The 25771-nt window shown below is 35.4% G+C and overlaps 1 protein-coding gene across 7 annotated transcripts; it reads left to right on the forward strand.

Annotated features, from left to right (window-relative positions):
• The first annotated feature begins 750 nt into the window (after positions 1-750).
• Positions 751-7264, forward strand: LOC140883095 (uncharacterized). Of its 7 annotated transcripts, none has more exons than XM_073289407.1 (10): positions 751-905; positions 994-1137; positions 1679-1702; positions 2114-2179; positions 3142-3232; positions 3348-3456; positions 4073-4130; positions 4909-5009; positions 5139-5223; positions 7068-7264. In XM_073289407.1, the coding sequence occupies exons 2-6, from the start codon at positions 1021-1023 to the stop codon at positions 3374-3376; spliced, it is 327 nt and encodes a 108-aa protein (XP_073145508.1). In that variant the 5' UTR covers positions 751-905; positions 994-1020; the 3' UTR covers positions 3377-3456; positions 4073-4130; positions 4909-5009; positions 5139-5223; positions 7068-7264. The 7 variants fall into 7 exon arrangements, 5 of the variants coding, with proteins under 5 accessions (XP_073145508.1, XP_073145509.1, XP_073145507.1 ...); XM_073289408.1 differs by lacking the exon at positions 7068-7264 and adding an exon at positions 6339-6618; XR_012150323.1 differs by lacking the exon at positions 7068-7264 and having other exon boundaries at positions 3168-3232; positions 5139-6618.
• Positions 7265-25771: the final 18507 nt, after the last annotated feature.

The following is a 25771-nucleotide window of genomic DNA, read 5'->3' on the forward strand; positions in this document are numbered from 1 at the left end:
AGTTCAAGTAGTGATCTTCTATACGAGTTCTCATAAGATTTTTGTACTAGACACCACTCTATATAACTGCAATCATATCGTAGAAAGGTCGGAATATTTCATTGAACTATTTCTGTACATTCTAACCACTGACATATCTGTTAATTCTAGGTTAATTCTATACTAGTTCAGTATATCGACTAGAATTCTTTCGACATTATTCTACGGTCATCGTGATATAACCAGTACCGAAATAACAAAATCTAATTTCTGAAACTCATATCATAACTTTCTAGTCATTTCTATTGCTTAATCAGTGCACGGATTCAATCAGCTGTTAACTAGTACTCAGTTATTGCATTGATATCTATAATGCATGCTAGCTTAATACCCAAGCACTACAAGAATAATGGTAATAGACAACACCTATAACACAACGGTTTTATGAAAAACCGTTGTATTTTCCTAAAAAACAACGGTTTTTCATAAAACCGTTGTCTATGAGCGGTTTTTTAAAACCAAAGACAACGATTTTTGAAAAACCGTTGTCTATTTGCTAATTTTTATGGTCACAGACATCGGTTTTTTAAAACCATTGTCTTTGTTTTAAAAAACCCGCTCATAGACAACGGTTTTTAAAAACCGTTGTTTTTGAGTTTTTTTTTAAAAAAATTTTTTAAATTTTGGGGAGATGCGTTTTTTTAAAATAAAAATAATATTTGTGTAATACGTGTTTTTACACATTATCTCAAATAGAAAAGGAAACCCAAATCCCCAATCTTCTTCCCGTCAAAGTTCAAACCCTAGCCCCATCCCGATTTTGCCATCATCTTCGTCCGTACGTCGTCTGAAAAGGGGAAACAGTGTATGTGACATGTAGCCCAACCATAGATGACCTCAGCCATGGCTTGAATCGAGCTTCAGAGGTAAAGTACTGCATGATCGAAACCTTGTCACAAACAAAAAATGCGATATTCGATTTGCGAATTCCAATTACTTCTTCTTGGATTTCAGGTTGAGTTGCTTCATTTCGAGCTTAGGATGGAATTTTATAGCAATTTTATCGACCTTTGTTTCTTCCCTGCGCACGCGAAGTTCTCATTTTCCCGCCGCGTCGATCTCCCTTTTTTTTCATCTCAGTCGTTAACAAAGTTTCAGGTATTCCGATAATCTTTATACGGTTTATTTCATGTTCTCAATTGATTGTGCGTATGTCTTGTTATTTGTCATCTTTTTTTGCCAATTTTCTTTTGGATTCAATTAATTGTGGTTTGCCTTTTGCTGTTGGGGTTTCTGAAAATGAAACAAGATAACCACTCTGGCAATGTACCTACATGCGCTCATTGACATTTTTATTTCAAGTTTTGGGATGGTTTTTTTGTCCGATTTTAACAAAATTGTCCATTTTCCTGTCTCTGGAGGACATTATATCCCGAGTTCTTGTATTTATTTCAAGATTTTGTTCTTGGGGTATTTGTTTATGAGTTGAGTGCAGAGTTTATTGAACAGCTACCAGTTCAGATCCAGCTTGTTCTAGTTTCGTTCTTGAATGTTTTTAGGCTTGTTCCAGCTCGGTTGCTGCTCATTTTTGTGAGTTACTGTAGGTTGCCCGTAAATGGGTATCAAACGCTTCGAATTTCATTCATTTTCAACTCGTTTATCACACTATATTGATGAATTAAATTTGTTTATGTTGTAGGTTATATCATGGGTCGAGTTCGAGGTATATTTTGACGAATATAATATATGTCGAATTGTATAATGTGATATTTCATATTATAGAACAACAATTTATGGTTTCATGTTTCTTCTTACACTGAAAGCCTTGGATGTGTTCACAGTTCCATCTTCAGAAGTATTCATGAAAATCTGTTTTTATTTCATTAGGCACTATTTCATCATCCTTTTATTTTTATTAATTATTTCCTTTTTTTTAGAGCGTACCAACGTTAATATGTGTGATCACATCAAAGATCTTCAATTTAATTTGGAACTCGATCGCCTTCCAGTTTGTAACTTATAGATTGTTGTTAGGGTCAAATTAAAACAACAAGATTTTATGTGATTTCCCAGTACTACTCGTGCATCTTATATTAATTGTATATGTCATTTGATTTTTCTTCAATCCCTGTAGATAATATGGTATGGGGCATGTATGAAGAGATCAAGTGAAAACAAGCAATTGTTGAGTGCGGCTCTGGTAACTATATACATCATTAATATATATGTGCTAATTCATATTTTATTTTTTAATGTTATTATATGTATTGCCTACTAATTTCGCGTTTCAATAATCGAAATGTTCAATTCTTAATTTTTTTTTTCAAAAATCATGATCTATCTATGTATGTGTAATTTGATAATTAGGCACTTTGATTGAATTAAATGCGTTATTGATATCTATTTGATTTTAGTAGATCTGAATTAAATTGTGTGTAGTGACGTTGGAGTAGAAAATTTTGCTTCGTGTTTCTCTCTGGCCCCTAAATATTTTTTAAACTTCTTGAGAACCTTATGAAAGCTGTCTTGCTTGATTTTTTAGGTCTCACTAGTTAAAGAATCTCAGAAATATGCTTTGGATTTGGATCACTCGCGTAATGCATTATTACTAGTGAGACGATATCTTTGAGGGTACTATTCTGAAAAGTGCATCTAAGTTCAAGCCATCGCCCCTATTTCGACCGAGTTGTTCTTTGTTTGCTCCAGATAATTTTCTCCGAATACTGGTTTTTCCGTGGCCTTATAGCTATCCTTCGAAATTAGTATAAATCTCATTTTCCCAAGAAATTTTATCCGCGATTACGCCGATTGGTCTGGCTTTTTTTCTTGAATTTCCAGAAGTTGATTTATTGTTAATTTTCGTTTCATCTGCAGCATCAGCTGCATAACATTTTTGTTTGTGTAGCTAATTTTTTCTCCAAGCTCTGTTTATATGTGTGCTTGTTTAGTCTTCAGTCTAAAATTATTGAGAGTAAACTTTATTTACTCATGACATCAAGAGTGGTTTTAGACCAAAATGAAACTCATTTTCCTTTGCAAGAAGCTAAAGTTAAGCAAGTATTTCATGAATCAAGATATTTATTCTGTAAAAAGATGATTTGATTCCCATGTATTTGTTAATATTATGGTACTGTATCTTGTTGTAACATAATCAAAATCTAGTTTTCCATTGTGTACATGCATGGAAGGGTGACTGACAGCTCAACTATCGTGTCCTATCAAAGAAAAAGACAGCTCCGTAATGAGGCTGCTGGTAAGAAGATGGAGCTGCTAACTTTTTCAGTAATGCTAAGTCTATCATATATCTATATATATCCGCAGTGGTTATTGCTTTTTTGATGACAAGTTTCTACTCTCTACCATTCAAGGATTTGATATTATCCGCAGTGGACATTGACAGCAAAACTGAAGATCTTGCTTGAAACATTTCTAGACCCTTGAAGCTCTTTATTGTTGAGTCTATACCTTCCATGCCAAGTTAGTTCATATTCTACTTTATTATTATTATTTTTGTTTGACACATATTCTACTTTATTTGATATTTCATAACATATTATTAAACGAATGGACAAAACAATATCTATATTTTAGAATTAAGTAAGAATAGATTCTTGTTGAGACAATTTTGCTAGGTGAATAATATGGGATGATCTGATGGGTACTTTAGAATTAAGTAAGAATAGATTCTTGTTGACACAGTTTTGAAATTGCGTGTTGAGGAATCATTTTATGGCAATGAAATTTATCCCTAGAGTCGTTCAATATGTTTTTCCATCAAGACCTCAAATAATTGCTCGTGAGAGTGCTTTTTTATATGTGGAGAACAAAATCTTCTTGAAGGTAGTTCCTTTCATTAGCCATGAAAGAATTCTCCATGGATGAATGTTCCTTAAATTTAGTTTACAATGTTTTTAATAGAATAGAATTATGCTTATCTCATATATCTTATGTGGTTGTTTACTTGTCTGGTGAAATTATAGGAATCTTGTTGCTTCTATGTATGTACCATCGGTTGTATATACTGTAAGAATTGTTTCCATTGGTACATGCTTTACTGTTCGAATGTCAATAGCTGTATTTGGTTTCTTTGCAGATTCTTTCCAGATAAATCTGATTCATTGGCTTTAGAAATTGTCAGCGAGCTTGTTCAGGTGAGTCATGGAATTGGCCTACTGTCTCCGGACTTTACTTTAAAAAATAAATGTAATCTAAATGTTGTTTATCTATATAAAAGATAACATACTTGTGTATATATATGTGTGTATTAAAGTAATCTAGGAGAACACAATCAGCATTAAATAAAAAACCAGAGCAAACATGCAAAGAGAACAAAAATGCTATTTGGTTACCAAATTGCAAAGACACTGTTGCGATGTCCTTTTCAAATGCCTTTGTTCACAGACATCCTAGGTATTTTCTGTATGCAGGAGCTAAAAATTCAGACATGCCCTGTTGTCTTTGCATCTTTTTTCCGGTGGGCCGAAAGCTTGCATGTATAAGGTTCTCCATTTAACCAATGAAATATGTTAAGCGATCTGTGACAATGAGAAAGACACACATTAACCAAGGAAGAGGGAGATCCAAGAAGGCTTAGTTGTTGTATCCATTTAGGAAAGCACTTGTACTGAACACCGAGCACTCATATATCTAACATCTGATCTCATTTTTGTCATTTGGTTTGATTATTAATTTTAGGTGCATTCCTTTTCCTCCCACGAACTTCTGTTTATCTTGTTTTTCGTGCTATTTCTTTCATAGATAAAAGATTTGTGATGATTTCAAAAACTTTTGTTAAATGTTCAAAGGTGTATCAGTAATATTAGAAGTTTGAATAGTAATTTTCTCTATTTTATTCGCATGTGTCTTGGTGAGAGTATCAAATTTGTATTTGCGTTTGTTTGATATGCTCACCTGCTGTTTTTTTTTTAGGATGCAGAAAACAAATATTAATCTAGCGAGAGAAAGACTTATCTAAACAAGCTGTTTCCATGAGCAATATTGGAGTTGATCCCAAGCTTGATCAGTTTATGGTCTCCTCTCTTCCTAATTTCATTTGTTTCAAATCAAATAATAAATTAATCAAACATATATCTTCAATCTTAATTACTTTTATTTCGTTTAATTAATTTAAAGAAATATATTGTTATGTTTTGCTCAAGTACAAAACGGATCTGTCAAGGCCTTACGATGAAGCCACCACTTTTCTTAACAACATTGGAACCCAACTCAGCAATCTTTGTAAAGGTATGTTGGTTCGTTTATTCAATATTAAGTTTGATTTTCTTCTTCTTAGCTTTCGATAGGAATTATATTTGAATAAATAGTACTAATATAATTTGTTCTTTTAGAATTAAGATAGTAGTGGTCTTTATCTCTGAAAATGGACATTATATTAATTCCAAGAATATTGACCGGTTGCAAGTAAATCAATCTTGAGCTTAATAAAAATCAACCTACACTTGATTCATTCATTCTGAACATATAAAATTTTTGTAGTACTGAATGTAGCCTCAATTGAACCACCCTATTAAATTAAGAAAGAATTGACAGATGGATCGGAGGCCAATTTAATTTCTATTCTTGTGTGTATGCTAATAGTATATTTTGACGTTGCTTTGAGCAAGGCCTGTGTTGTTCTCTTTCCTCTTAAACCTTAAATAAAAAGTCAAGGTTGTCTTCTGCACGTCAAATTTTGGCAATTGTACGTGTTTTGAGCTAGTTAATTATAATTAAGTATCGCGGGGGTATATATTGATCATAATTGCAGTAAATGATTTTGTTAGATAAAGATTTGCCATTTCATGAGGATATCTTGATTGGGTAGTTAGTCGTGACGGTGAATTCTTTGTACTCAAACTATGTTTCTAACATCCCTTAATTATCTTGGTGCATGTATAATATAAGTGTCTTGCTTTTCTGAAATTCATGTTTCCAAAATCTTTTTTTTTTTAAATGCTATTTCCAAAACTTAAAGATGCAATTTACTGATTAGAAAAACGTACACTGATGTGTTCTTGAGAATACGTACAACTACAAATCTATTCCTTTAGGTATATTGATGTTTAGAATTATGTCTCAATTGAGAGAATACGGCTACAACTCCCATTTGGATTGATTTTGTATCCAGCTTGAGATTGTTCAGCTTGGGATTGTTCTGCTTAGGATTTGGCCTTGTAAAGAAAAAAAATGCATATTTTTTAGGGTAAATTAATCAATCCTTGGTTGCTGTAGATTTTGAAATTAAAGGTGTTAAACTTCGGTTCTATATATTTTTAATTGTTGCTAAATTGTGTTCTGATTTTTTAAACATTTTGTATTTTGACTTTTTTTTTTATTTTGCTGAGCGTGGAGATGCTTAGTTGATTAGACAGACAAACAGAAGAAGATGGATGTGGTTTTCATGAAGAATTTCTATTTAGGAAAAAAATCGATACGATTTCAAGTTTATTCAAGATATTAGCATAGATTTATTTTCATGTGTGGATGATTATGATTCAAATTTTGAATATCGAGTAATTTATAATAATGAAAAATTGTACATTATAGTTTATTTTCAAATTTTGAGCAATTTATAATATTGGAAATTGTATTTTTTTTTATTTTTTATACATGAAAAAAAGACAAGGGTAAAAAACTGTTGTTAAAGAGGTTTTTAAAACTGATGTTAAAGATCCTGTAGTTAAAAGTGCAATAAAAAGACAACGGAACGGTTTTTAACCGTTGTTGTTGACCGCATTTTTAACAACATGGGCTTTAACATCGGTTTCAGACCCCCTTTTAACAACGTTTTTTCACCCTTGTCTATTAGCTTTTTTGTTGTAGTGAAGTCGTATATTATCACATTCATTCTTATTTCCTCAAATCTGTATTGCACATACAATTAATAAAGGCTCAACTGATAAAGATTGTAGCATAACAAATCATTGATCTATGAATGTATGCTATGCAATCAAGATATAAGCAGATTCAGTCAATTACTCAATTACCTGCAATCTCATTATCTAGTGCAACTTGAGCCTCATTTTCTATACTTGCTTATTGCCTATGACATTATCTGCCATTCAAATTTTTTGCTTGATCTTTTTCAGCTAGGGAAGCTATGCTTATATTTCTTCATCTGCTGGCGTTTAGGCTGAATTGATCTTTGCTGCTGTTGTCACTATCTTTTGCTTCATAGCTATACTGCTATGGAATCTGTAGTGGAGGTGATGATCATAGTTTTCTTAATTACAGAGGCTTGAATAAAAATTCAACTCTGCCTCGTACTACCGGTTCATGATTTCGTTATTCTATTACTGGCTTGAAATCAACTCATTAAAGTTGTTATGCTTCTATGCTGCAAATTCTGCTTTTTTATCTTCTTTACCATATACAGAAAGAAACAATTCTGTTTACTTACCTGCCAAACATTTCAATACTTCTTCTGGAAACTTCACCAACTTCTTGCTAAGTCCTGGAGTTGATATAAATCAAGCTGATTCTATGTTCATCTGAATATTCTTCTCTTGAACAACTGATCCAGCTCTTCAAATCAACCACTTTCTAGACATAGCATATTCTGTATCTTTCTGAGTTGATGATTAATAGCTTTGGAGTTGTTCAACTACCATACTCCTCAGGGCAATCATCATATTGATCGGCTCAAAACCTTACCTCAACACTGTTCTGTTATGTCTGAGGTTCTCATGTTATATGCACAATCTGACTGATAACAGAAGAAATATATCTTGCAGAGATTATAAAATACAATTTCAGTATAACATATATATAATCTCATGCTTCTGAATAGAACACATACTTGCAAATGCTCATGCTTTTCAAATAATACATGCTTACAACGAATTCACTTATTCTGATGAAGTCAATAAATCATGCATACATATCAGCATATAAGCATGTAATTCTCATATCAATGAAGCAAGCAGTGTTCAAACAATATATCATGTTTGCATACAATTCTTTAAAGCAAGTAAAGCATACTCATGCAATACTATAAATGCATGCGACTCAATCTACCGCTCAACTTCTATCTTAGTCCAAGACTTTATGCTTTGATACCACCTATTGTGGGGACCTCGGATGCTAATCTCATCTTAAGGGGCAATTAATGAATAATCATCATTAATGAGACAACAATAATTCTATCTGAATAAAATTTACCAGAACATTTGGCGACGCAAAATCACATCGCTAAAAGAATAAATTTTTTTTTTAATGGGAAGACCCTACACAGACCTTGGTCCGGACCCTGCACGGACCAGGGCACGGGGTCCGTGCCTGTTCTGGATCTTGGTCCGTTCCCATGCTAAAATTAAAATTTGAAGAAGTAGCGGAACAGAGGACACACGGACCCTTGCACGGACCTTGGCACGGGGTCCGTGTCCTGTAGTAAAAATTCATAATTTAAGCTTTTCAAATCCGAAACATGATATAATCTCTCATATGAGCTTTTCAACATGATTCTACATAAATGGACATGCATTTAAATATCAATCTACATATCTGTAGTACATGAAATCTCAAGTATAAATCAATACTCAACAACAACATATACAAAAGTGCTTGTTGTTCTAACATGATTACCAAATTTATAAACTATATGTCATCTGCTTAAAACCCGAGTCTCCACTTCTAATCTTTCAATCTCGTGCAATCCAAGCCAAATCTGACTTGCTTATGCCCCAACCTGATGCAATGCACACATACAAACAAAGCAACAGCCGGATAACTCCGGTGAGAATAAATCTCAGTATGAATGACATGCATATACATCATTTAAGCATATTAAATCTTTATGCCAAATGAATCTTAAATCTCAAATCATGTAATAACAGGTAAAACATGATAGTATATTTGTTCATCTAGGATAACATAAAACCAAGTATATAAACTCATTCAAATCTTGAATGTCAAATACTAACATGCTAGCATTTATAAACGCATATTCTAAACCACAAAAATCTCTAGGTTAATTCATAAATGCAATGCATGTGTCAAGGAATAGGCTATCAAATCTGATATCAATAAATCGTAGTTCTGGGATCCCGGGGAAATAAAATCTTTAACCGACCACCAACTCTCCCAATCGAGGTGGTGTTAAATATCTCAATTCCCCTGACTTTGGTGCACCTATAGTGAGTCATCTAGCTCTGGAAATAAATCTATATTCCATTCCATGAGTCATCTGACTCTGGAAGTAAATCTACATTCCATGCCACTCAACTACAGTTCTCCAAATGTCATCTGCACTCTAGGCCTTTCAACCCTCTGTGCTTTTCAGGCTGGAGTTCAAGATGAATGCAACATAATTTGGATGCATCAAATCATACATAAGCTAAAACAACATCTTGAACACATCAATCATATAATCATATGATCATATAATCACTCAAGGATACCGGCAAATCTGTAAGCATCACATGGAATACGTAAAACATGTTCAATACAGAAAATAATATAAATCAAAGAAGACAAGTAAACATTTACATAAATGTTCTGGGAATTCAAGAAGATGTCTCTCTTGAATAATCTATCCCATTTATGCAAACTTAAACAATAACATATATTAAACATGCAAGTATGTGATTTTAGGCAACTCGATAATCAAAACCAATCTCGAGTTATTCTGTTCATCTTATTAATGTCTATTCATACCTTTCGATCATAGATTTGACATATTCAATCTTGCTAGCATCAAATCTGATGACGTATCTAATTTCTATTCATTTCACGCTTGCTCAACGACGTTGATAGTTGATCAAAATCTGGATTCAACTTGAAGTGTTCAAACGGCTCGAACTCGTCGATTCGACTTCGATAACTTCAATTCACAACTGAAATTAAGTGTACAATATGCTTACTATTATTCTCACATCTTATATTTAGTGCTAAGTTCAATCTATAGCTGAAATCGGCTTAAATTGCAAACCGGCGGCATAACAGTTCGAAGTCGGTAATTTCGAAAGCATAACATCAATCTTATTAATCATCTCAACTCAATATCAACATCAATTCATCAGCTCAATTTCGAAATCCCATAGCTAAAAATTTCAGAATTTCGAAAATCATTCTATAATTTAAAAACATGCTCAAACGACGATCTTTTCTCGATTCAACTTAGATATGCTATCGTCGTATATGTTAGAACACGTTTATACAATCAAATCTTAATTCTAACAACATCATAAAATTCAAACATGGTAGAAATTCATAAAATTTACGTCAAAACGAAGCCGTCGATGCGAGGATTGCAAATATACGATCAATCAAAAATTCTACCGGGCGGAACAAAAGATATGGAAGCTTAAAGGGTTGAAAAATGGCGTTGGAACCTTGGATGGTTTTTCCCTTTTTCTAGGTGCTAAATCACGTGAATGAGGAGGTGGAAAATGTGAAGTCTAGATATATATTAGCCTATTTGCAATTTAGCCCCTGAACTTTGGCCTAATTATAAATCAGTCCCCGAACAAGCGATTTAATTCACTTTCAATCCTAAATAATTTAAGAATATTAGAAATTAAGTCTAAACTCTAAATATTCTCAAATTAAATATTCTCGGATTAAAATTAAATCATTTCGGACCTTATCGCATTTTAGTCCTTGAACTGCTCAATATTCGCAAATTGGTCCTTGCCCGTATTCCATCCTCAAATTAAATCCTTGATATTTATAATTTTGGAATTTACATCTTAAATTCCATAAATATCAATTCAAATATTTTTAAGCTTTTAATTCAAGAATTCTAGATATTAAAATCTTAAAATCCAAAAAATCCTCAAATTAAATATTTTTGACCCGAAATTGAAATCTCTAATTTCCATAAATTCTTAAATTCATCTTTTCACTCTTATTCAGAATTTAACTCTTAAATCCCATCATTAAGAACTTAATATTTTCGGGCCTTATAGGAGGCAACCCAAGCTTTTTCCTTTAGTTTATTTTCTTTTGTTTTCATTTTTATTTAATTTTTTTGTTAATTAATTATTTTCAGTGCATTTTGGTCAATTTTTCAAGCTTAATTCTTGACAATTTTCAAAATTTTTCAAGCTTAGAACATGCAATTCGAAAGTGATGCGCGCCCGCCCTTCTACTGATGCGCGCCCGCGCGATGATGCCCAGAAAATTTTGTGGATCGAAAAGCCGATGCGCGCCCGCGCAACATCTGGAGAATTTTTTACCCTTATATGCGATACTGACGCGCGCCCGCGCGACCATTCTTGAGTGCCCGCGCGACGTGATTAAAGGCTTAAAAACAGATCTACTCTTCACATATCGTCACTCCATTCTCTCCTAAATCTCTAAATCCCTAATCCTCCATTCTTACGCGTTACCTTCTTTGTCTGATTCCTCTTCAAGATTCTTACTTTCTCTCATATCTTGCTTCTCCCATCCCATATACATATTCTCCTCTTCCTTATACCATAATTTTCAAGCCGGTTTGGTTTCAAGGGTTCAACAGGGGCGCTCGACACATTTGTTGGTTCAACAGTTGGAATATTGTTTGGTCCTTTCCGAGTACATTCTTCGTTGAGGTAATTCTAATTCCAAGTTTTGTAGTAATTGTTGAAGTTGAGTTGTAGTTGGAGTTTTCTTGACATTGTGAAAGTTGGATTTTTGGGCGTGTTGTGATATTTTGATTGCAAGTTGTGGCGTGGTGAATATAGTTGGAGTGTGTGGGGTATTATTGTTGAGATTGAATTTGAAGTTTGGGGGAGTTATTGCGGGTTGATATTGTCAAAAGTTTGTCTTGTGTTGTGCTTGGAAGGTGTTTGTTAAATGGCCCCAAATAAAAAGAAAAAATATGGGGCATCTTCTTCATCCGCTCCGGCCTATGACGATCATCGTTTTTGGAATGATAAAGCTGCTGAACACTCTCAAAAACTCTTGTCTAAGAGTATGTTGGTCGAGAGAGGATTCGATATGACATTGGGTTTTGATCCCGACCATCCTGTATGTGCGGTTGGGAGGACGGTATTTGCTAGACATTGGGATACTTTTGTCAAACCACCTATGGATGTTGTGATGTCTCTGGTTAGAGAATTTTATGCAACTTGAAGGTTCGAAATGATGGGATGAGGGTCCTAGTGAGATGTAAATTGGTACCTTTTGATGCACACACAATTAACACTGTTTATGAGATTCCTCTACTTTTGCATGATGAATATGCTGAGTATAAGGGTGAGGCAGTTGATCATGATGCTGTTCTGAGGCGGTTATGTGTCCCGGGAGCTTAGTGGAGCTTGGGTCAAGAGAATATGCCACACATCTTGAAGAAAACTGATTTGGTGGACGATGCAAAATTGTGGTACACATTTGTTTGTGCGAGATTGAAGCCCACCAATCATGACCATGAAGTTACACACGAGCTAGCACTGCTGGTTTATTGTATTCTCGTGGGCAAGACCGTCGATTTGGGCCACATTTGTCAAGATACAATTTCCAAGGTGGTGGCCGGGCGTACCACCGGTGGTCTTGCTTTACCGTCGTTGATTACTGATTTATGTGTTGCTGCGGGAGTGACTTGGCCTGATAGCGAGGAGTTATTGAAAGTCAGGAATCCAATTCCTTGTGTGCCTTATAGGAGGTTTGTGCCAGAGCCTGAGAGGCGTGCACGTGTTGAGCGAAGGGAGTTCAATGCTCGAGCAGCTGCTTGACAAGAAGCCGCACCTCGTCCTACTGCCCCTCCTACATTGACTGATTGAGTTACTTCTCTTGAGGAGGCGATGCAGCAGCAACTGACATTTCAGCAGGAGTCCAGATCCTTTATGCACTACATGATAGACTTTACATCGGCCCTAGCTCATCAGTTTTCGGGTGCTGCGAGTTCTTCATATCCGTTCCCTCCACCACCACAGTGGCAGCCCACTCCTGATACTACTGAGCCGCCCCCTCCTTTTGATGATGAGGAAGCTGGCGACCACTGACGGTCGTCGTTTGAGGTACATGTCCTTTATTCTTTCTTGTTTTATTCATTGAGGATAATGAATGTACCAAGTTTGGTTGGGGGGGGGGGGGGTTGTCAAATTTTGAAAAATTTGTGCTGAACTTTTTGCTTGTTTTCCTTGTTTTTAGTTTATTTTTTTTTTGTTTTGTTTTGTTTTTTTTAGGATTTTTGTGTTCCTAAAGGTGTTTTGTGATGTGGTTGGCTTCCATTTATGTGAAAGTGAAAGTTGTGTGATTGTGAATACTTTGAGAAAGCAAGAATGAAATGAAAAGATGGCCAATGATGTTAGAATATTTGTTCTGTAACTGAAATCCATGAATGTCCACCTATTTCACCAAAATTTTGAATTTATGGAACCAAGTGAATGAGTGAACTCCTATACACTCTGTGATTTGTGCTTGAATTTGAATCTTGAAACATACAAACATTGAGATGATTGAGGCATTGTTTGGATTTTTGGGCCTACTTTTCGTTGAAATTTATCCATAGTTGCCCATTTGATCTTACACTTATATGAGTACGTGAGGTACAAACATCTGAAAATTATTGGAAAATCATCGTTTACTGCTGATGATTGTTATTTTTGCACTGATTGGAGTTTGTATGAATTGATTGTGGATTGAGACTTGTCTAGAACTAGTTCAGACACCCCTCGAGGCAAAATACGAGCATAACTGTGATTAGGGATGATTTAGGCAATTTTTCTGAAAATCGTTTGTGCCTTTCAAGCTACCCATTAATGCATGTTATCCCTAGTACCTTGTTTGAGCCCTATTGAAAATCGAATGACATGCGTGTAAACGTGTGATAAACCCCCATTCTTCATAATTTCAAGGTCCTACATTAACTATCCATGAATAGCCTAAACATTGTTTCCTAGCTTTAAGGGAGTAATTTGAATGTTAGAATTTTATGTGCTCTTATTTTATATTGGTGAAAATGGAATGGTGTGGTGGAAAAGAATTGAAAATCAAAAAGGTAGTGTTTCCTAGCTTTAAGGGAGTAATTTGAATGTTAGAATTTTATGTGCTCTTATTTTATATTGGTGAAAATGGAATGGTGTGGTGGAAAAGAATTGAAAATCAAAAAGGTAGTTGTGAAAAGAAACAATGAAAAAAAGTGGTGGAAAAGAGTTGAGAAAGTTGAGAAAAGAAAGAAAAAATGTTGTGAAAAAAAAGAAAAGAATGAAAAAGTCAATGGGGTGAAGAAAAGTGTGAAATTTGAATGAAAATGAGTGAAAATTAAAGATTGAACATCATTTAGTTCCTCTTTTGAAGTCTTATTCCTTCATTTGTAGCCATGTGTCAGGCCTTACATTATAAGATAAATAAGTTCTATTGACCGAGTCACAGTTACCCAATATACTAGTGGAGAGGGGTTGCGAGAGTCTAGCCTATGGACTGTCGATTGACACTTTTAATGAGTAGGAATTTTTTTATCAAAACTAGCACACTGCTTTTATTTGATTTAACCCGATTGTGAGTGTTTTTTTATTTAATTTCCTTACTTTGATCCTGTGTTACCTTTAAAAGTCCTCATGATCCGTGAATGTTTGAATTGATTTTAGAGAAAGGTACTTTGAAATGTGAGTTGCGGAGTTTATGAGTTTATAAGGTTGAGATGTTTTTCTTGATAAATAATTTTTCAAGTGTTAGTAGGTTGGATATGATTGGATTTGAATTGTTTTTGAAATCAACATAGAGGCCATTGATCCATAGTATTTCTTGATGATTCCTGTTGCTAGCACATGTGTTTTGGAGTTTGTTTTGGTTAGTTTTGTTTGGGACAAACAAAAGTTCAAGTTTTGGGGTATTTGATAAGTGCATTTTGTGCACTTTAATTTGTTATGATATTACTTGACTTTTGTGAATTATTTGGGAGATATTATGCAAGTTGTTGTTGTTTTTGGTGTTTCTAGGAAATAATGGAGTTTATGAGTTTATGTGAAAATAAGCCAAAAAGGATTTAAAAAAAAAAGAGAGGAAATCAAGACTTGAATAAGTAGGAGACAATGCTGAAATTCGAACAAGCAGCGCGCCCGCGCTGCGAGGAAGGATTGAGGATTTGAGTGCGTAAATGACGCGCGCCCGCGCTACATGTGTTGAGCGCCCGCGCGACAGGATTTTCAGACGTGAGGAATTTTATTATTCAAGGAAACTCGGGTATTTTTGTGGGATTTTTTTTGGACGATTTGGAGGCCATATAAAAGATGATTTCGGACCCTAGAAGGGGAGGATTAGCCACCACACATCATCAGAACATATTTTGGAGAATTGAGATCGAGATTTTTAGAGCAAAGAACATCAATCAACAAAGTCTGGCGTCGATCGACTGGACACAGAAGACCGACTACAGATTTGTTTTCTTGCTTTGAATTCTATGTTTATTGAATTGATGTTGGGATTTATGAACATGTTTTGTGTTTATTAAAATTTGATTATGAACTAAACTTTTAGAGTCTAGAGGTCGGATGGAACCTGGTGTAGACACTTTCATGAATTTGTGATTTCATTGAATTGAGGTTCTCTAGATTAATTGTGTTTCTAGAATTGCATGTCTTTTCAATTACCTGGTCAATAATTGAATTGTTATATTTATTTGAAATCTGGCACTCGACAGAGGAGATTTTGAATTGGACCAATAGAAATTACAGTGTTAATTATTTATATAACTCGAGAAAGTATATAATTTTAATGGAACTTAGAAAAGAACATTGTTTTACATAGATCACTGCAAGTAGATTCTTAATAGGGATATTGGAATTGAACTGTGGTTGATATATTTTATTCGGCACTCGGGTGAGGAAATAATACACTTAAGTGTTCTTGGTTATTAATTGAATGGAATTCATGAAAATAAATTATTTGGGAATGATTGTTGTCGAAACCAGGTGAAATCTATACCTCTAGACCATTTTTTCTTTGATTGATAAATCTCTGAATTTTGTGTGCGTGCTATCAAATCCTCTGTTTATTTACTTTTTCTGCAAACCTCTTGATCATTGATTTTCTAGATAAAATTAGGACTATTTTAATTACAAGAACTAGATATTTTCATTTTACTCTCTGTGGGAATGATACTTGATTTATAACTATATTAAAACTTGACACTCGTACGCTTGCGAGTATTTTTCACAACAGTAGATGCGGAGAATGATGCAAACTGGGATTGATTTTGTTATCGTTTGAGTCGTGTGCTCCTTTACTATCAATGCATTCTATTCGACGAGTTCACATTTTTCTCGGACAAACATCCCAGTATCATCAAGGCAGTGAATCAAGTATTTGTTGGCAGTCGCCATGCTTATTGTTTGAGACATTTAGTGGATAATTTCGTGGAGCAGGTAAATTCGAAATTTACGTATACTTGAGCAATTTTACTTTAATTTTTTCATATTATCTGATCATTTTTTAAGGTCAATCTAAATTGTTATTAATCTTTTTATGTGTTGAGAAGTTATCCCAGACATAACAAAAAGCATTGGTCTTCGGTATTCAAGAAAGCTGCGTATGTTCCGTCTTTTCAAGAGTACTAAAAACATATAAACAATATATTTGAGTCAATGCCACTTGCTAGAGGGTTTATTGTAAATTCTGATCCACAGAGTTGGGCCAATGCATTGTTTGTTGGTAATAGATGGGGTGTTATAAATAACAATATAACTGGGTGTTGGAATAGTTGGGTTAGGCCAGCTCGTCATCTGCCTATTGTTGTTATGGTTGATCACATACGCGTGCAGATAATGAAAATGATGCACCGAAGACGTGAATCAACTTTACTCATGACCAGGGAATTAAGTCCAAGAAAAGAAAAGTCTGTTTCAAGCGTATATATTGAATCCCGAACATTAAGAGTTCAGCGTTCGTGTGATTGGAAGTTTGAGGTTGTTGATGGTGAAAAGTCATTTGTCATGGATTTAGTGGATATGACTTGTTCATGTAGAGATTGGTAGATCAATAAGCTTCCCTGCAATCACGCCTACTCTGCCATTGAGGCGAAAGCGCTGTCTGTGTATGATTTTTGTGATAAGTATTTCAAGATCGAAGCGTATCGTGCTGCGTACAAAGGACATATTAATCCTATCCCAACCTTTGACATAAGTGAGTCTTGTGTTGCTGAATCCGATATAATCCAAGATCCTTCTGTGCGTAGTCAGCCCGATCATAAAAGGACGAAGAGAATACCATCGCAAGTTAATACACGTGTCTCAACATGTGGTCATTGTCATGTGAGAGGACACAACAGATGCAGTTGCAAGGAACCTATAGAGTAGCTGTAATTATTTTAAAAAATGGTGTTTCAATTATTTGTTATTAGCAAAACTTTTTAACAGAACTTCTTCAGAAATTAATCTTGATTGTTCTACAAATATGCAGGAGTAAGCGATTACTGGAAGGAGGTTCGAGCATGAAATTGCCCTCGAAAATGCATACACGTTCGAGTGGAAGCATTGTTGGATTGCGCTTGGTTTGAGGCTTTTGTGGAACCATCTGCTGAGACCTTTTAATTTGATATGTGGTCATAGTGTAGTCAAGTGTATTGTGTTGTCTTAGGTTCTTCTGAAACCAACTATGTTTGTGGTAAACAATCATTCTACACATTGGAAAAATATATAATGTTCTAATTTGAGAAATGATCTTTGTCATTAATGTTTTAGTGAAAGATGTCTTCCCAGTTAACTAATCAAATAAGTCGTTGCTTTAAATTTTCAAATGCTAGGGGCTAACTGATATGTATTTTGAACTACTTTTATTTAATATGGAATAAAGCTGTATAAATTTGGAACTTATTTTATGATTATTACAATAAACAGAGCTACAAGTAATATTAGCACAAGAACAAAACATGTGCAACCAAAACAACATATTTCTATGATATGGTCGTGCGCTGGTGCAATAGTAGACTGGTTGTATAGCGCATCAGAGGACTCATGCTCATTACGCTTGTAATTCATCTGTTCCATTGAGTCATGGATGGAGGAGGATGCAGATTGTTGAGGCATTGAATACACGCAGCTCTCTTTACCTTGCTTATTTGTGTTTGGTTTCAACTTCAACGATTTCTGAAGAGATTTACCATGATAATCATCGTACCAAAAAAATCGATTTTGATGTTGCAGCTCACGAGTACAGATGTAATACAACTCTCTCGGGCGGGTCGAACGTGGTCCGACACTTCGTAATATCATTTCTCCGAAATCACATAGATGTTGAAACTGAAATTTTATTTTGAAAGGCACTAACCAAACTGGAACCAAGAATTGAATGGATGAGACGAAGTGTACCGACAGAGCTTAATAATGATGGGTATGTGGTAGTCAAAATTTTTGATTGGTCAATGTCCACTAGGAGAGTGTGATCCTCATGGCCCACAATATTTGTCCTACAACCAAAAAAATTGTTCTTGATTGAATAATATTTATCCCATCTCTGCGTAATAGTTGTGCTCGATCTTGCAGTCACATGTTCTAAAAGATTAGTGGAACTAGAGTAAATGATATTCCTCAAAGATGAGAAAACATCATATTAAACAACTTACGAATTTGGAATTTGGAAGATATACCCCTATTGTATACATTGGGTGGCAATGGACATCCACAAATGGTGCTCTCATTGGGTCATGGTCAATGACTTCCTCCTACACCTTAGACAAAAGTGGGGCAAGAGACAATACTAGACAAACACTTGGGTGATGGTTCTACCAATCTCTAGGGATTGAAAACTCCTCTCCACTGGTGTCATGCAGTGTATTATAGGATCCTGGTGCATGTTAACATGGGCATGTCTTCTTGTGCTGCAAATCAGAAAGATTATTCTGCATAATGCTGAGATTGTTCTCAATTCAATATATTTTGATCCAAAGCCACTTGCAGGAGAGTGTGATCTTCATGACCCACAATGTTTGTCCTATAATCAGAACACATTGTTCTTGATTGAATAATATTTATCTCATCCCTTCGTACTAGTTGTACTCGATCTCGTAGTCACATGTTCTGAAAGATTAGTGGAATTACAGTAAATGATAGTCCTCAAATGAGAAAACATCATATTAAACAACTTACGAGTTTTGAATTTGGAAGATATACCCCTATTGTATACATTGGGTGGAAATGGACATCCACAAATGGTGCTCTCATTGGGTCATGGTCAATGACCTCCTCCTATACCTTAGACAAAAGTGGGGCAAGATACATTACTAGACAAACACTTGGGTGATGGTTCTACCAATATCTAGGGATTGAAAACTCCTCTCCACTTGTGTCATGCAGTGTATTATAGGATCTTGGTGCATGTTAACATGGGCATGCCTTCTTGTGCCGCAAATCAGAAAGATTATTCTGCATAATGCTGAGATTGTTCTCGATTCAATACACTTTATCTCATACCTGCATACTAGTTGTGCTCGATCTATCACTCACATGTTCTGAAAGATGAGTGGAATTAGAGTAAATGATAGTCCTCATATTGTTGTAGTACATGAGAAAAAATATACCCCTATTGTATTATATCACTGCGCACGTCTTACAAATTTAGTTGAAGTACATGAATCACACCAAACAAGAGATTATTCCAATGAGTAAAGAGATTATTCTTAATCTGCGATAATTTCTTTTTGAATTGAATTGTACAAAATATGAGGTTACCCGAACTTGTTTCATTCCAAATGGAGTTATGCAAAATAATATAAACAGACTTACGTACTATTGTATTTCCATCAATCAGAAAAGCTTACAAAGACAGTTAATCAAAGTTGTTTTTGAGCAATCCCCTTTCATGAGATAAAATAATTGCAGCCAGTCGAGCACGGTGTGTGTTCATCTTCACTGTATTCTTATATTCCCACATCTCAGCCGAATCACGGGCTAGACACTCTACCCACATGCATGTAAAAACACCACAATCAAGTGATTCACCTTGATGACGCGTACGTTCTCTCAACAGTAGTTTCGTGGATGACGAACTTTGAACGATGCCTAACCCAACCAATCAAAAAGTGTGCTTTCATAGAAAAACATTATTAAAAGAATCATTCAGACAAATGACATAACATTGATATAACAAAGGCTCACCAAAATTCTACATGCTCCTATGCTGAAAGAATCAGGAAGTGAATTCCACATTTTGAATATCCCATCTTTTTCGTGAAATACTAGCAAAAACCAATGCACTCTGTTATTAATTGAGAAAATGAGGTATTTGCATCTCTTGAACAAATCTCCGTTAAATTTCTGCAAACAATTCTTAAAGGCAGCAGAGAGTCCCGCAAAAAAGGAGTCGTAGTCATTGTTCTGGACCTTTACTTTTTTGCCGACTCTCTCGAGACGATTAAACACTTCTCTCTACATTAAACAACACAAAATAACATGAAAAACCAAAAACCTAACTCAAATGTATACTAAATCACCGATCACGCTTTTATATTTCTACTAACCTGCGCCAAAGTGTCCATGCAAAATATTTCATTTCCATTATCCACACTGTATCTTTCCATCATGTGCATTTGAACATTGATAATTTCATGGCTTACCAAACAAGAAACCACAGAACACGAACCCTGACAAATGGATAATTTCATCTTTCCAAACCTCGACACTACAAAAATAGATGAATTCTATTCTATTAAAAATGATCCTAAAAAGTGATAAGAAAATAGAGCGAGCTTTCAGTGAGAAATTCATACGCTGTGTCATCCCTCGAAAGATAATCCGTCCACAACTTTTTCTCTTCGGCAGAGGCTTCTTCATGTCCACAAAAATCTGTTCTACCTTGATATTGACTAGTCCACTCCTTACTCAAATCATTATTTGGTTCAAGATTCTCAACATCAATTACTTTTCCTCCCTACGTCAGAATACACAAACATGGTCAACATCAGTAACACGAAGTAAAATATAGAACTTAATTTCCAAAGTAAAAGTTGGTTCCGATCAAAGTCTATCCTTTTTCCTACCCTTCCTCTTTGGTGTGGTACTGGGTGGAGTCACAAACATTTATGGATTTCTTTTCTTTATCCAATCACCCCTCGTTCGGACATTATCGACGATAGAAGATTGGAAATTAGTGTTTTTCGCAACGTTCTCAGAATTATCATCACTCTCGTACACCCCACCACTTTTTTCAGAATTATAGTCACTAGCATCCCTTTCAAACACATTGGTTAATGCAGTCGTTGAAATATCAACATCAGAAACATTATTTTCCTTAACCACTTTCATTACAAGATTATCCAACAATTGATCAATCTCATCCAGATCCTCAGTACAAGAATTCTGACCATTGGCTTCGCTACTTTTCGATCGTTCCCATGTGACCAATTTTTGCATTTTTTCTCCCTCAGGCTCAGCACCAACAACACCTTTTTCATCTCCCGAGTCATCAACACCTCTACTTTTTTTAATCTCAAACTCGGCACCAACAATACCCTTTCCCTTATCCAATCCGTCACCACATGCATCTTCACCCTTCTTCAATTCACCAATATCTTGAATATTGGTCTTATCCAATTCCTGAAAATCCACACCTTCTACATTCAAATTATCAGATAAACCAACACTTTCACTCATAACAATTTCGTCACCATCTGTATTTTTTTTCCTTCAACGAGTAATCAACACAATTTGTAAGGCCCGAGATTATTTAATTTTAATCCGAGAATATTTAATTTGAGAATTTTTAGAGTTTAGATTTAAATTATAATATTCTTAATTTATTTAGGATTGAAATTGAATTAAAAATATTAACCAAGGAATGATTTGCAAATAGCAAAGAGTTTAGGGGCTAAATAGCAAATATAGCAAATTTAATGGGACACTTGTTACATATATGTATATCAACGTGTGTATGTGGGTATATCACTATTATTCATCCATCTTCAACAGAAAGGAACGAGAGAAGAGAGAAACGAAGCCATTCATCTTTTCAAAGCTCCGATTTTTCGTCATCCGGCCGTCAGATTTCAGGATTGAATATATATTTGTGATCACCGCTCCGAGAGCTACGTTTTGACGTAAGTTTTCTTAAGTTCTATCATATTTTAATTTTGAAGGGATGATGAAATTCGATTATTATTGGATTTATATGTTCTTGAGCTAGCATAGATTATATATTCAAAGACGGATCGGAAAAAGAACGCCGTTCGGATTTATTATGATTTTTGAAGTGATTTTTGAAAATATCTGTAAGGCCCGGGATTATTTAATTTTAATCCGAGAATATTTAATTTGAGAATATTTAGATTTAAAATTAAATTCTAATATTCTTAAATGAATAAGGATTGAAATTGAATTAATCGCTTTCTCGGGGACTGAATTGCAAATAGTCAAAAGTTCAGGGACTAAACTGTAAAATAACTTATATATATCTATTTTGACCCTTATTCCATCAGCTTACACGACACAAAGGCAGAGAATTCAGAATTACACCTCCAAACGCCATTTTCAGATTTTTCAGCCACAAAAGCTCCGATAATTTGTGATCCGGCCGTCAGAAATTCGAGATAAATATATATCTGCGATCACCACTCCGAGAGCTTCGTTTTGGTACAACTTTTATTTAGTTCTTTCATATTTTATTTTTATATTGAAGATGGGTTGTTATTCTTTTTTATTATATATGTGCTTCAGCTAGTACCGGTTACGTATTCGCAGACGGTTCAGAAAAAGACTGTCGTTTTGGATTTATTCTGATTTTTGAAGCAAACTTCGAACATTACCTTTTATGAATGCTACTGATTGTTACGTTATTGAGATGATATAATGGAGATTATGTTGGGATTTGATTGTTGGATTGATTTGGATATTGTTTGGATTGCCGGTTTTTAGCCGTTATGCCGTCGGTTCAAGAATTGTCAAGTTTTTGCTATCGTTGTTTGTTTGAGCTGAGAATTCTTGAGTTATCACCTGATATTCATTGTCTATAAACACTTCATTTCAGCTTTGTGTTTGAAGTTGTCGAACTCGGGAAATCCGGAATTGAATCGGCAAAGAGTTCAAGAAGGTTTTAAGCAATTGTGTTGGAAGTTTGAACTAGCAAGTTGAATAGTATTTTGATATGAATTCGTATTGATGTATTTTCAGATTTGAAGTATTTTCAGACTCGACATTGAAATGTATAAATGACAGTTAATCCAGAGGGGATAGAACGCTCGAAATAGCTATTATTCTTGAGTATTCCCTTGTTAATCACATACCTATTTGATTATATGTCTTTATTTGCTTTTGATGATTTTGTTTCTTTATTTGCTTATGTGCTTAGATGTTAAAGATGTTTTACAGTCTTTAATGCATACAGATTATATTGCATTCATCTTGAACTCCAGCTTGAAAAACACAGAGGGTTGAAAGGCCTAGAGGGCATATGACGTTTGGAGGGCTGTAGTTGAGTGGCACGGAATGTAGAGTTACTTCCAGAGCCAGAAGACTCTCTATAGTTGCGCCAAAGTCAAGGAATATAAAATACTTGACGTCACCTCGATTGGGTGAGTTGGTGATTCGTTTGAAAATTTTATTCCCCGGGATCCCAAGAACCAATATTCGATTGATATCAGACTTGATAGCCTTCATTTGAAACATGCATTGCATTCATGTTTATTATATTGCATGTTTTGTTGTTTATAATGGGATTTTATTCTCACCGGAGTTATCCGGCTATTGTTGTGTTTTGTATGTGTGCATGGCAATAGGTGGGGTAGGAGCTGGTCAGACTCGACATGGATAGCTCGAGATAGAGTTTTAGCCTATGAGGACTCGGGTTTTTAAGCAAGAGAACATGTCTTTTGAGTTGTTAAACATGTTAGAATACAAATAAGAACCTTTGTATATATGTTTGCGAATACTCGTTTATATTTGATGTCGTGTATCCTAGATGAAGGGATTAATTTACATGTTTATGACTATGTAGTTGAATCAGAATGCATGTAAATGAGGTTTGAGATTGAATAAGAGTTGTATATCTCATGTTTACAGCCTTGAAATGTTAAATTCTGATTTTTGAGTACAGGGCACGGACCCCGTGCCAAGGTCCGTGCCGGGGTCCGGATGCACTCTGCCTTGAACTCCATTTTTTTCAAATTCTGCCTTGGGCACGGACCCAGGTCCAAAAACGGCACAGACCCCGTGCCTTGGGTCTGTGCAGGGGTCCGGACCTAGGTCCGTGTGTGGTCTGTCCGAAAAAAAAAACAATAAAAAAATTATTCTTTTCGCAACGTGTTTTCGCGTCGCCAAAGGTAAGGTTTTGCGTCGCCAAATGTCCTGTATTATTTATTTGATTATTAAGCAGACTAATATTCAGATTGAATATTTCTAGTTATTAATTGCCCTATAAGATTAGATTAGCACCCGAGGTCCGCACAACAGGTGTTATCAGAGCATAAGTTTCTGGATTCAGATAGAAGTTGATGAGCGAGGTAGATATTGCATGAGCATGTTGTATCTGATTATGTGCAGTATTTGTGAGCATGCATTATATTGCAAGATTTACATGATTGCATGATTATGTGCTTTCATTGCTACTGCATGCTATATATGCAATTGTATTCCAGATTATCCTCAGTCAAAACCTGAATTCTCATGAGAATGCATGAGAATGCTTATCAGAGAAGGATGGAATTTGCTGAATATGATATTTTGTTATGCACTAATCTGTTTGACAATCAGATATACCTCCCCGTAAAGCACCGACCACTAGACATACATTGGTTGTTCCCCAGGCCGAACCAGCACCAGTACCACCGCCAGTTGCTGAACCTCCGAATGCACAGGGTAGTACATCGGCTGATTCTATGGATGCTACTGCTACTCCGATGGAGACATTGCTGAAATGATTTCAGTCGTTCAAACCGCAAAACTGAAAGGAACAGAAAATTCAGTTGATTGTGAGAATTGGTTAGAAGACATTGAACAGTTATTTGAATCGCTTGATTATACCGATGATCGTCGTATTAGACTTGTAATACATCAACTTCATGAAGTTGCCAAAAGTTGGTGGATTACTACAAAACGAGCTTTAGAACATCAAGGTACGACTATCACCTGGACTGTCTTTAAAACTGAGTTCTATCAACATTTCTTTCCAGTCTCTTACACGAAAGATAAGGGTGCTGAATTTTCCAATTTGAGGCAAGGCAACTTGAACATTGAAGAATATGTGGACAAATTTTCAAGTCTTTTGAAGTTTTCTCCACGTATAGCAGCAACTGATGAAGCTATGTCAGACCAGTTTATTAATGGCCTCAATCCAGATGTGTTTACTGTGGTGAACAGTGGACGACCCAATACCTTTGCTAACGCCTTGAATAAAGCTAAGGGAGCAGAAGCAGGTATATTGAGACAAAGAGGAACACCGTTCATTCCACAGCCATTTGCACAGCCTGTCTCAGTGCCACAAAATCCGCCACAGTTTCAGCAAACATCTTCTAGATTTGAGGAAGGAAGCAGTGGCAGAAAGGATTCTAGATTCAGGCCAAAAGGTAAACATTTTAAGAAGTCAGGCAGTATTTCCTCCAGCTCGAGTGGACAGAGGCAGTTTGGTACATGACAGAGATCTAGTGAGTCAGGAGTGTTTTGTGGCAAGTGTGGTGGACGACATGCTATTGATCAGTGTAGAGGTGTGTTAGGTAATTGTAATATATGTCGTCAACCTGGTCATTATGCCAAGTTATGTCCTCAAAGAACAACAGACCGTACATCTGGTGCAAGTTCTTCTCGATCAGTATCTCAGATGGAAAGACCATCAGTGCAATCATTCCAGCCGCAACAAAAAACCAGATCAGGAGGAAGCCAGACTGTGACTCAACCTCCTAGGCAGCAGGCATGAGTGTTTGCATTGACTGAGGAGCAGGCTCAGGCAGCAC

Source organism: Henckelia pumila, chromosome 2, assembly GCF_033568475.1.
Source record: "Henckelia pumila isolate YLH828 chromosome 2, ASM3356847v2, whole genome shotgun sequence".
Taxonomy (NCBI): domain Eukaryota; kingdom Viridiplantae; phylum Streptophyta; class Magnoliopsida; order Lamiales; family Gesneriaceae; genus Henckelia; species Henckelia pumila.

What these genes read in the sequence shown, in the direction of transcription:
- LOC140883095 (XM_073289407.1), top strand. Translation starts at nt 1,021, where the DNA reads ATGGAATTTTATAGCAATTTTATCGACCTTTGTTTCTTCCCTGCGCAC. An exon ending in AGTCGTTAACAAAGTTTCAG is followed by an intron (nt 1,138 to 1,678) that starts GTATTCCGATAA and finishes TTTATGTTGTAG; the next exon opens with GTTATATCATGGGTCGAGTT. An exon ending in TATCATGGGTCGAGTTCGAG is followed by an intron (nt 1,703 to 2,113) that starts GTATATTTTGAC and finishes CAATCCCTGTAG; the next exon opens with ATAATATGGTATGGGGCATG.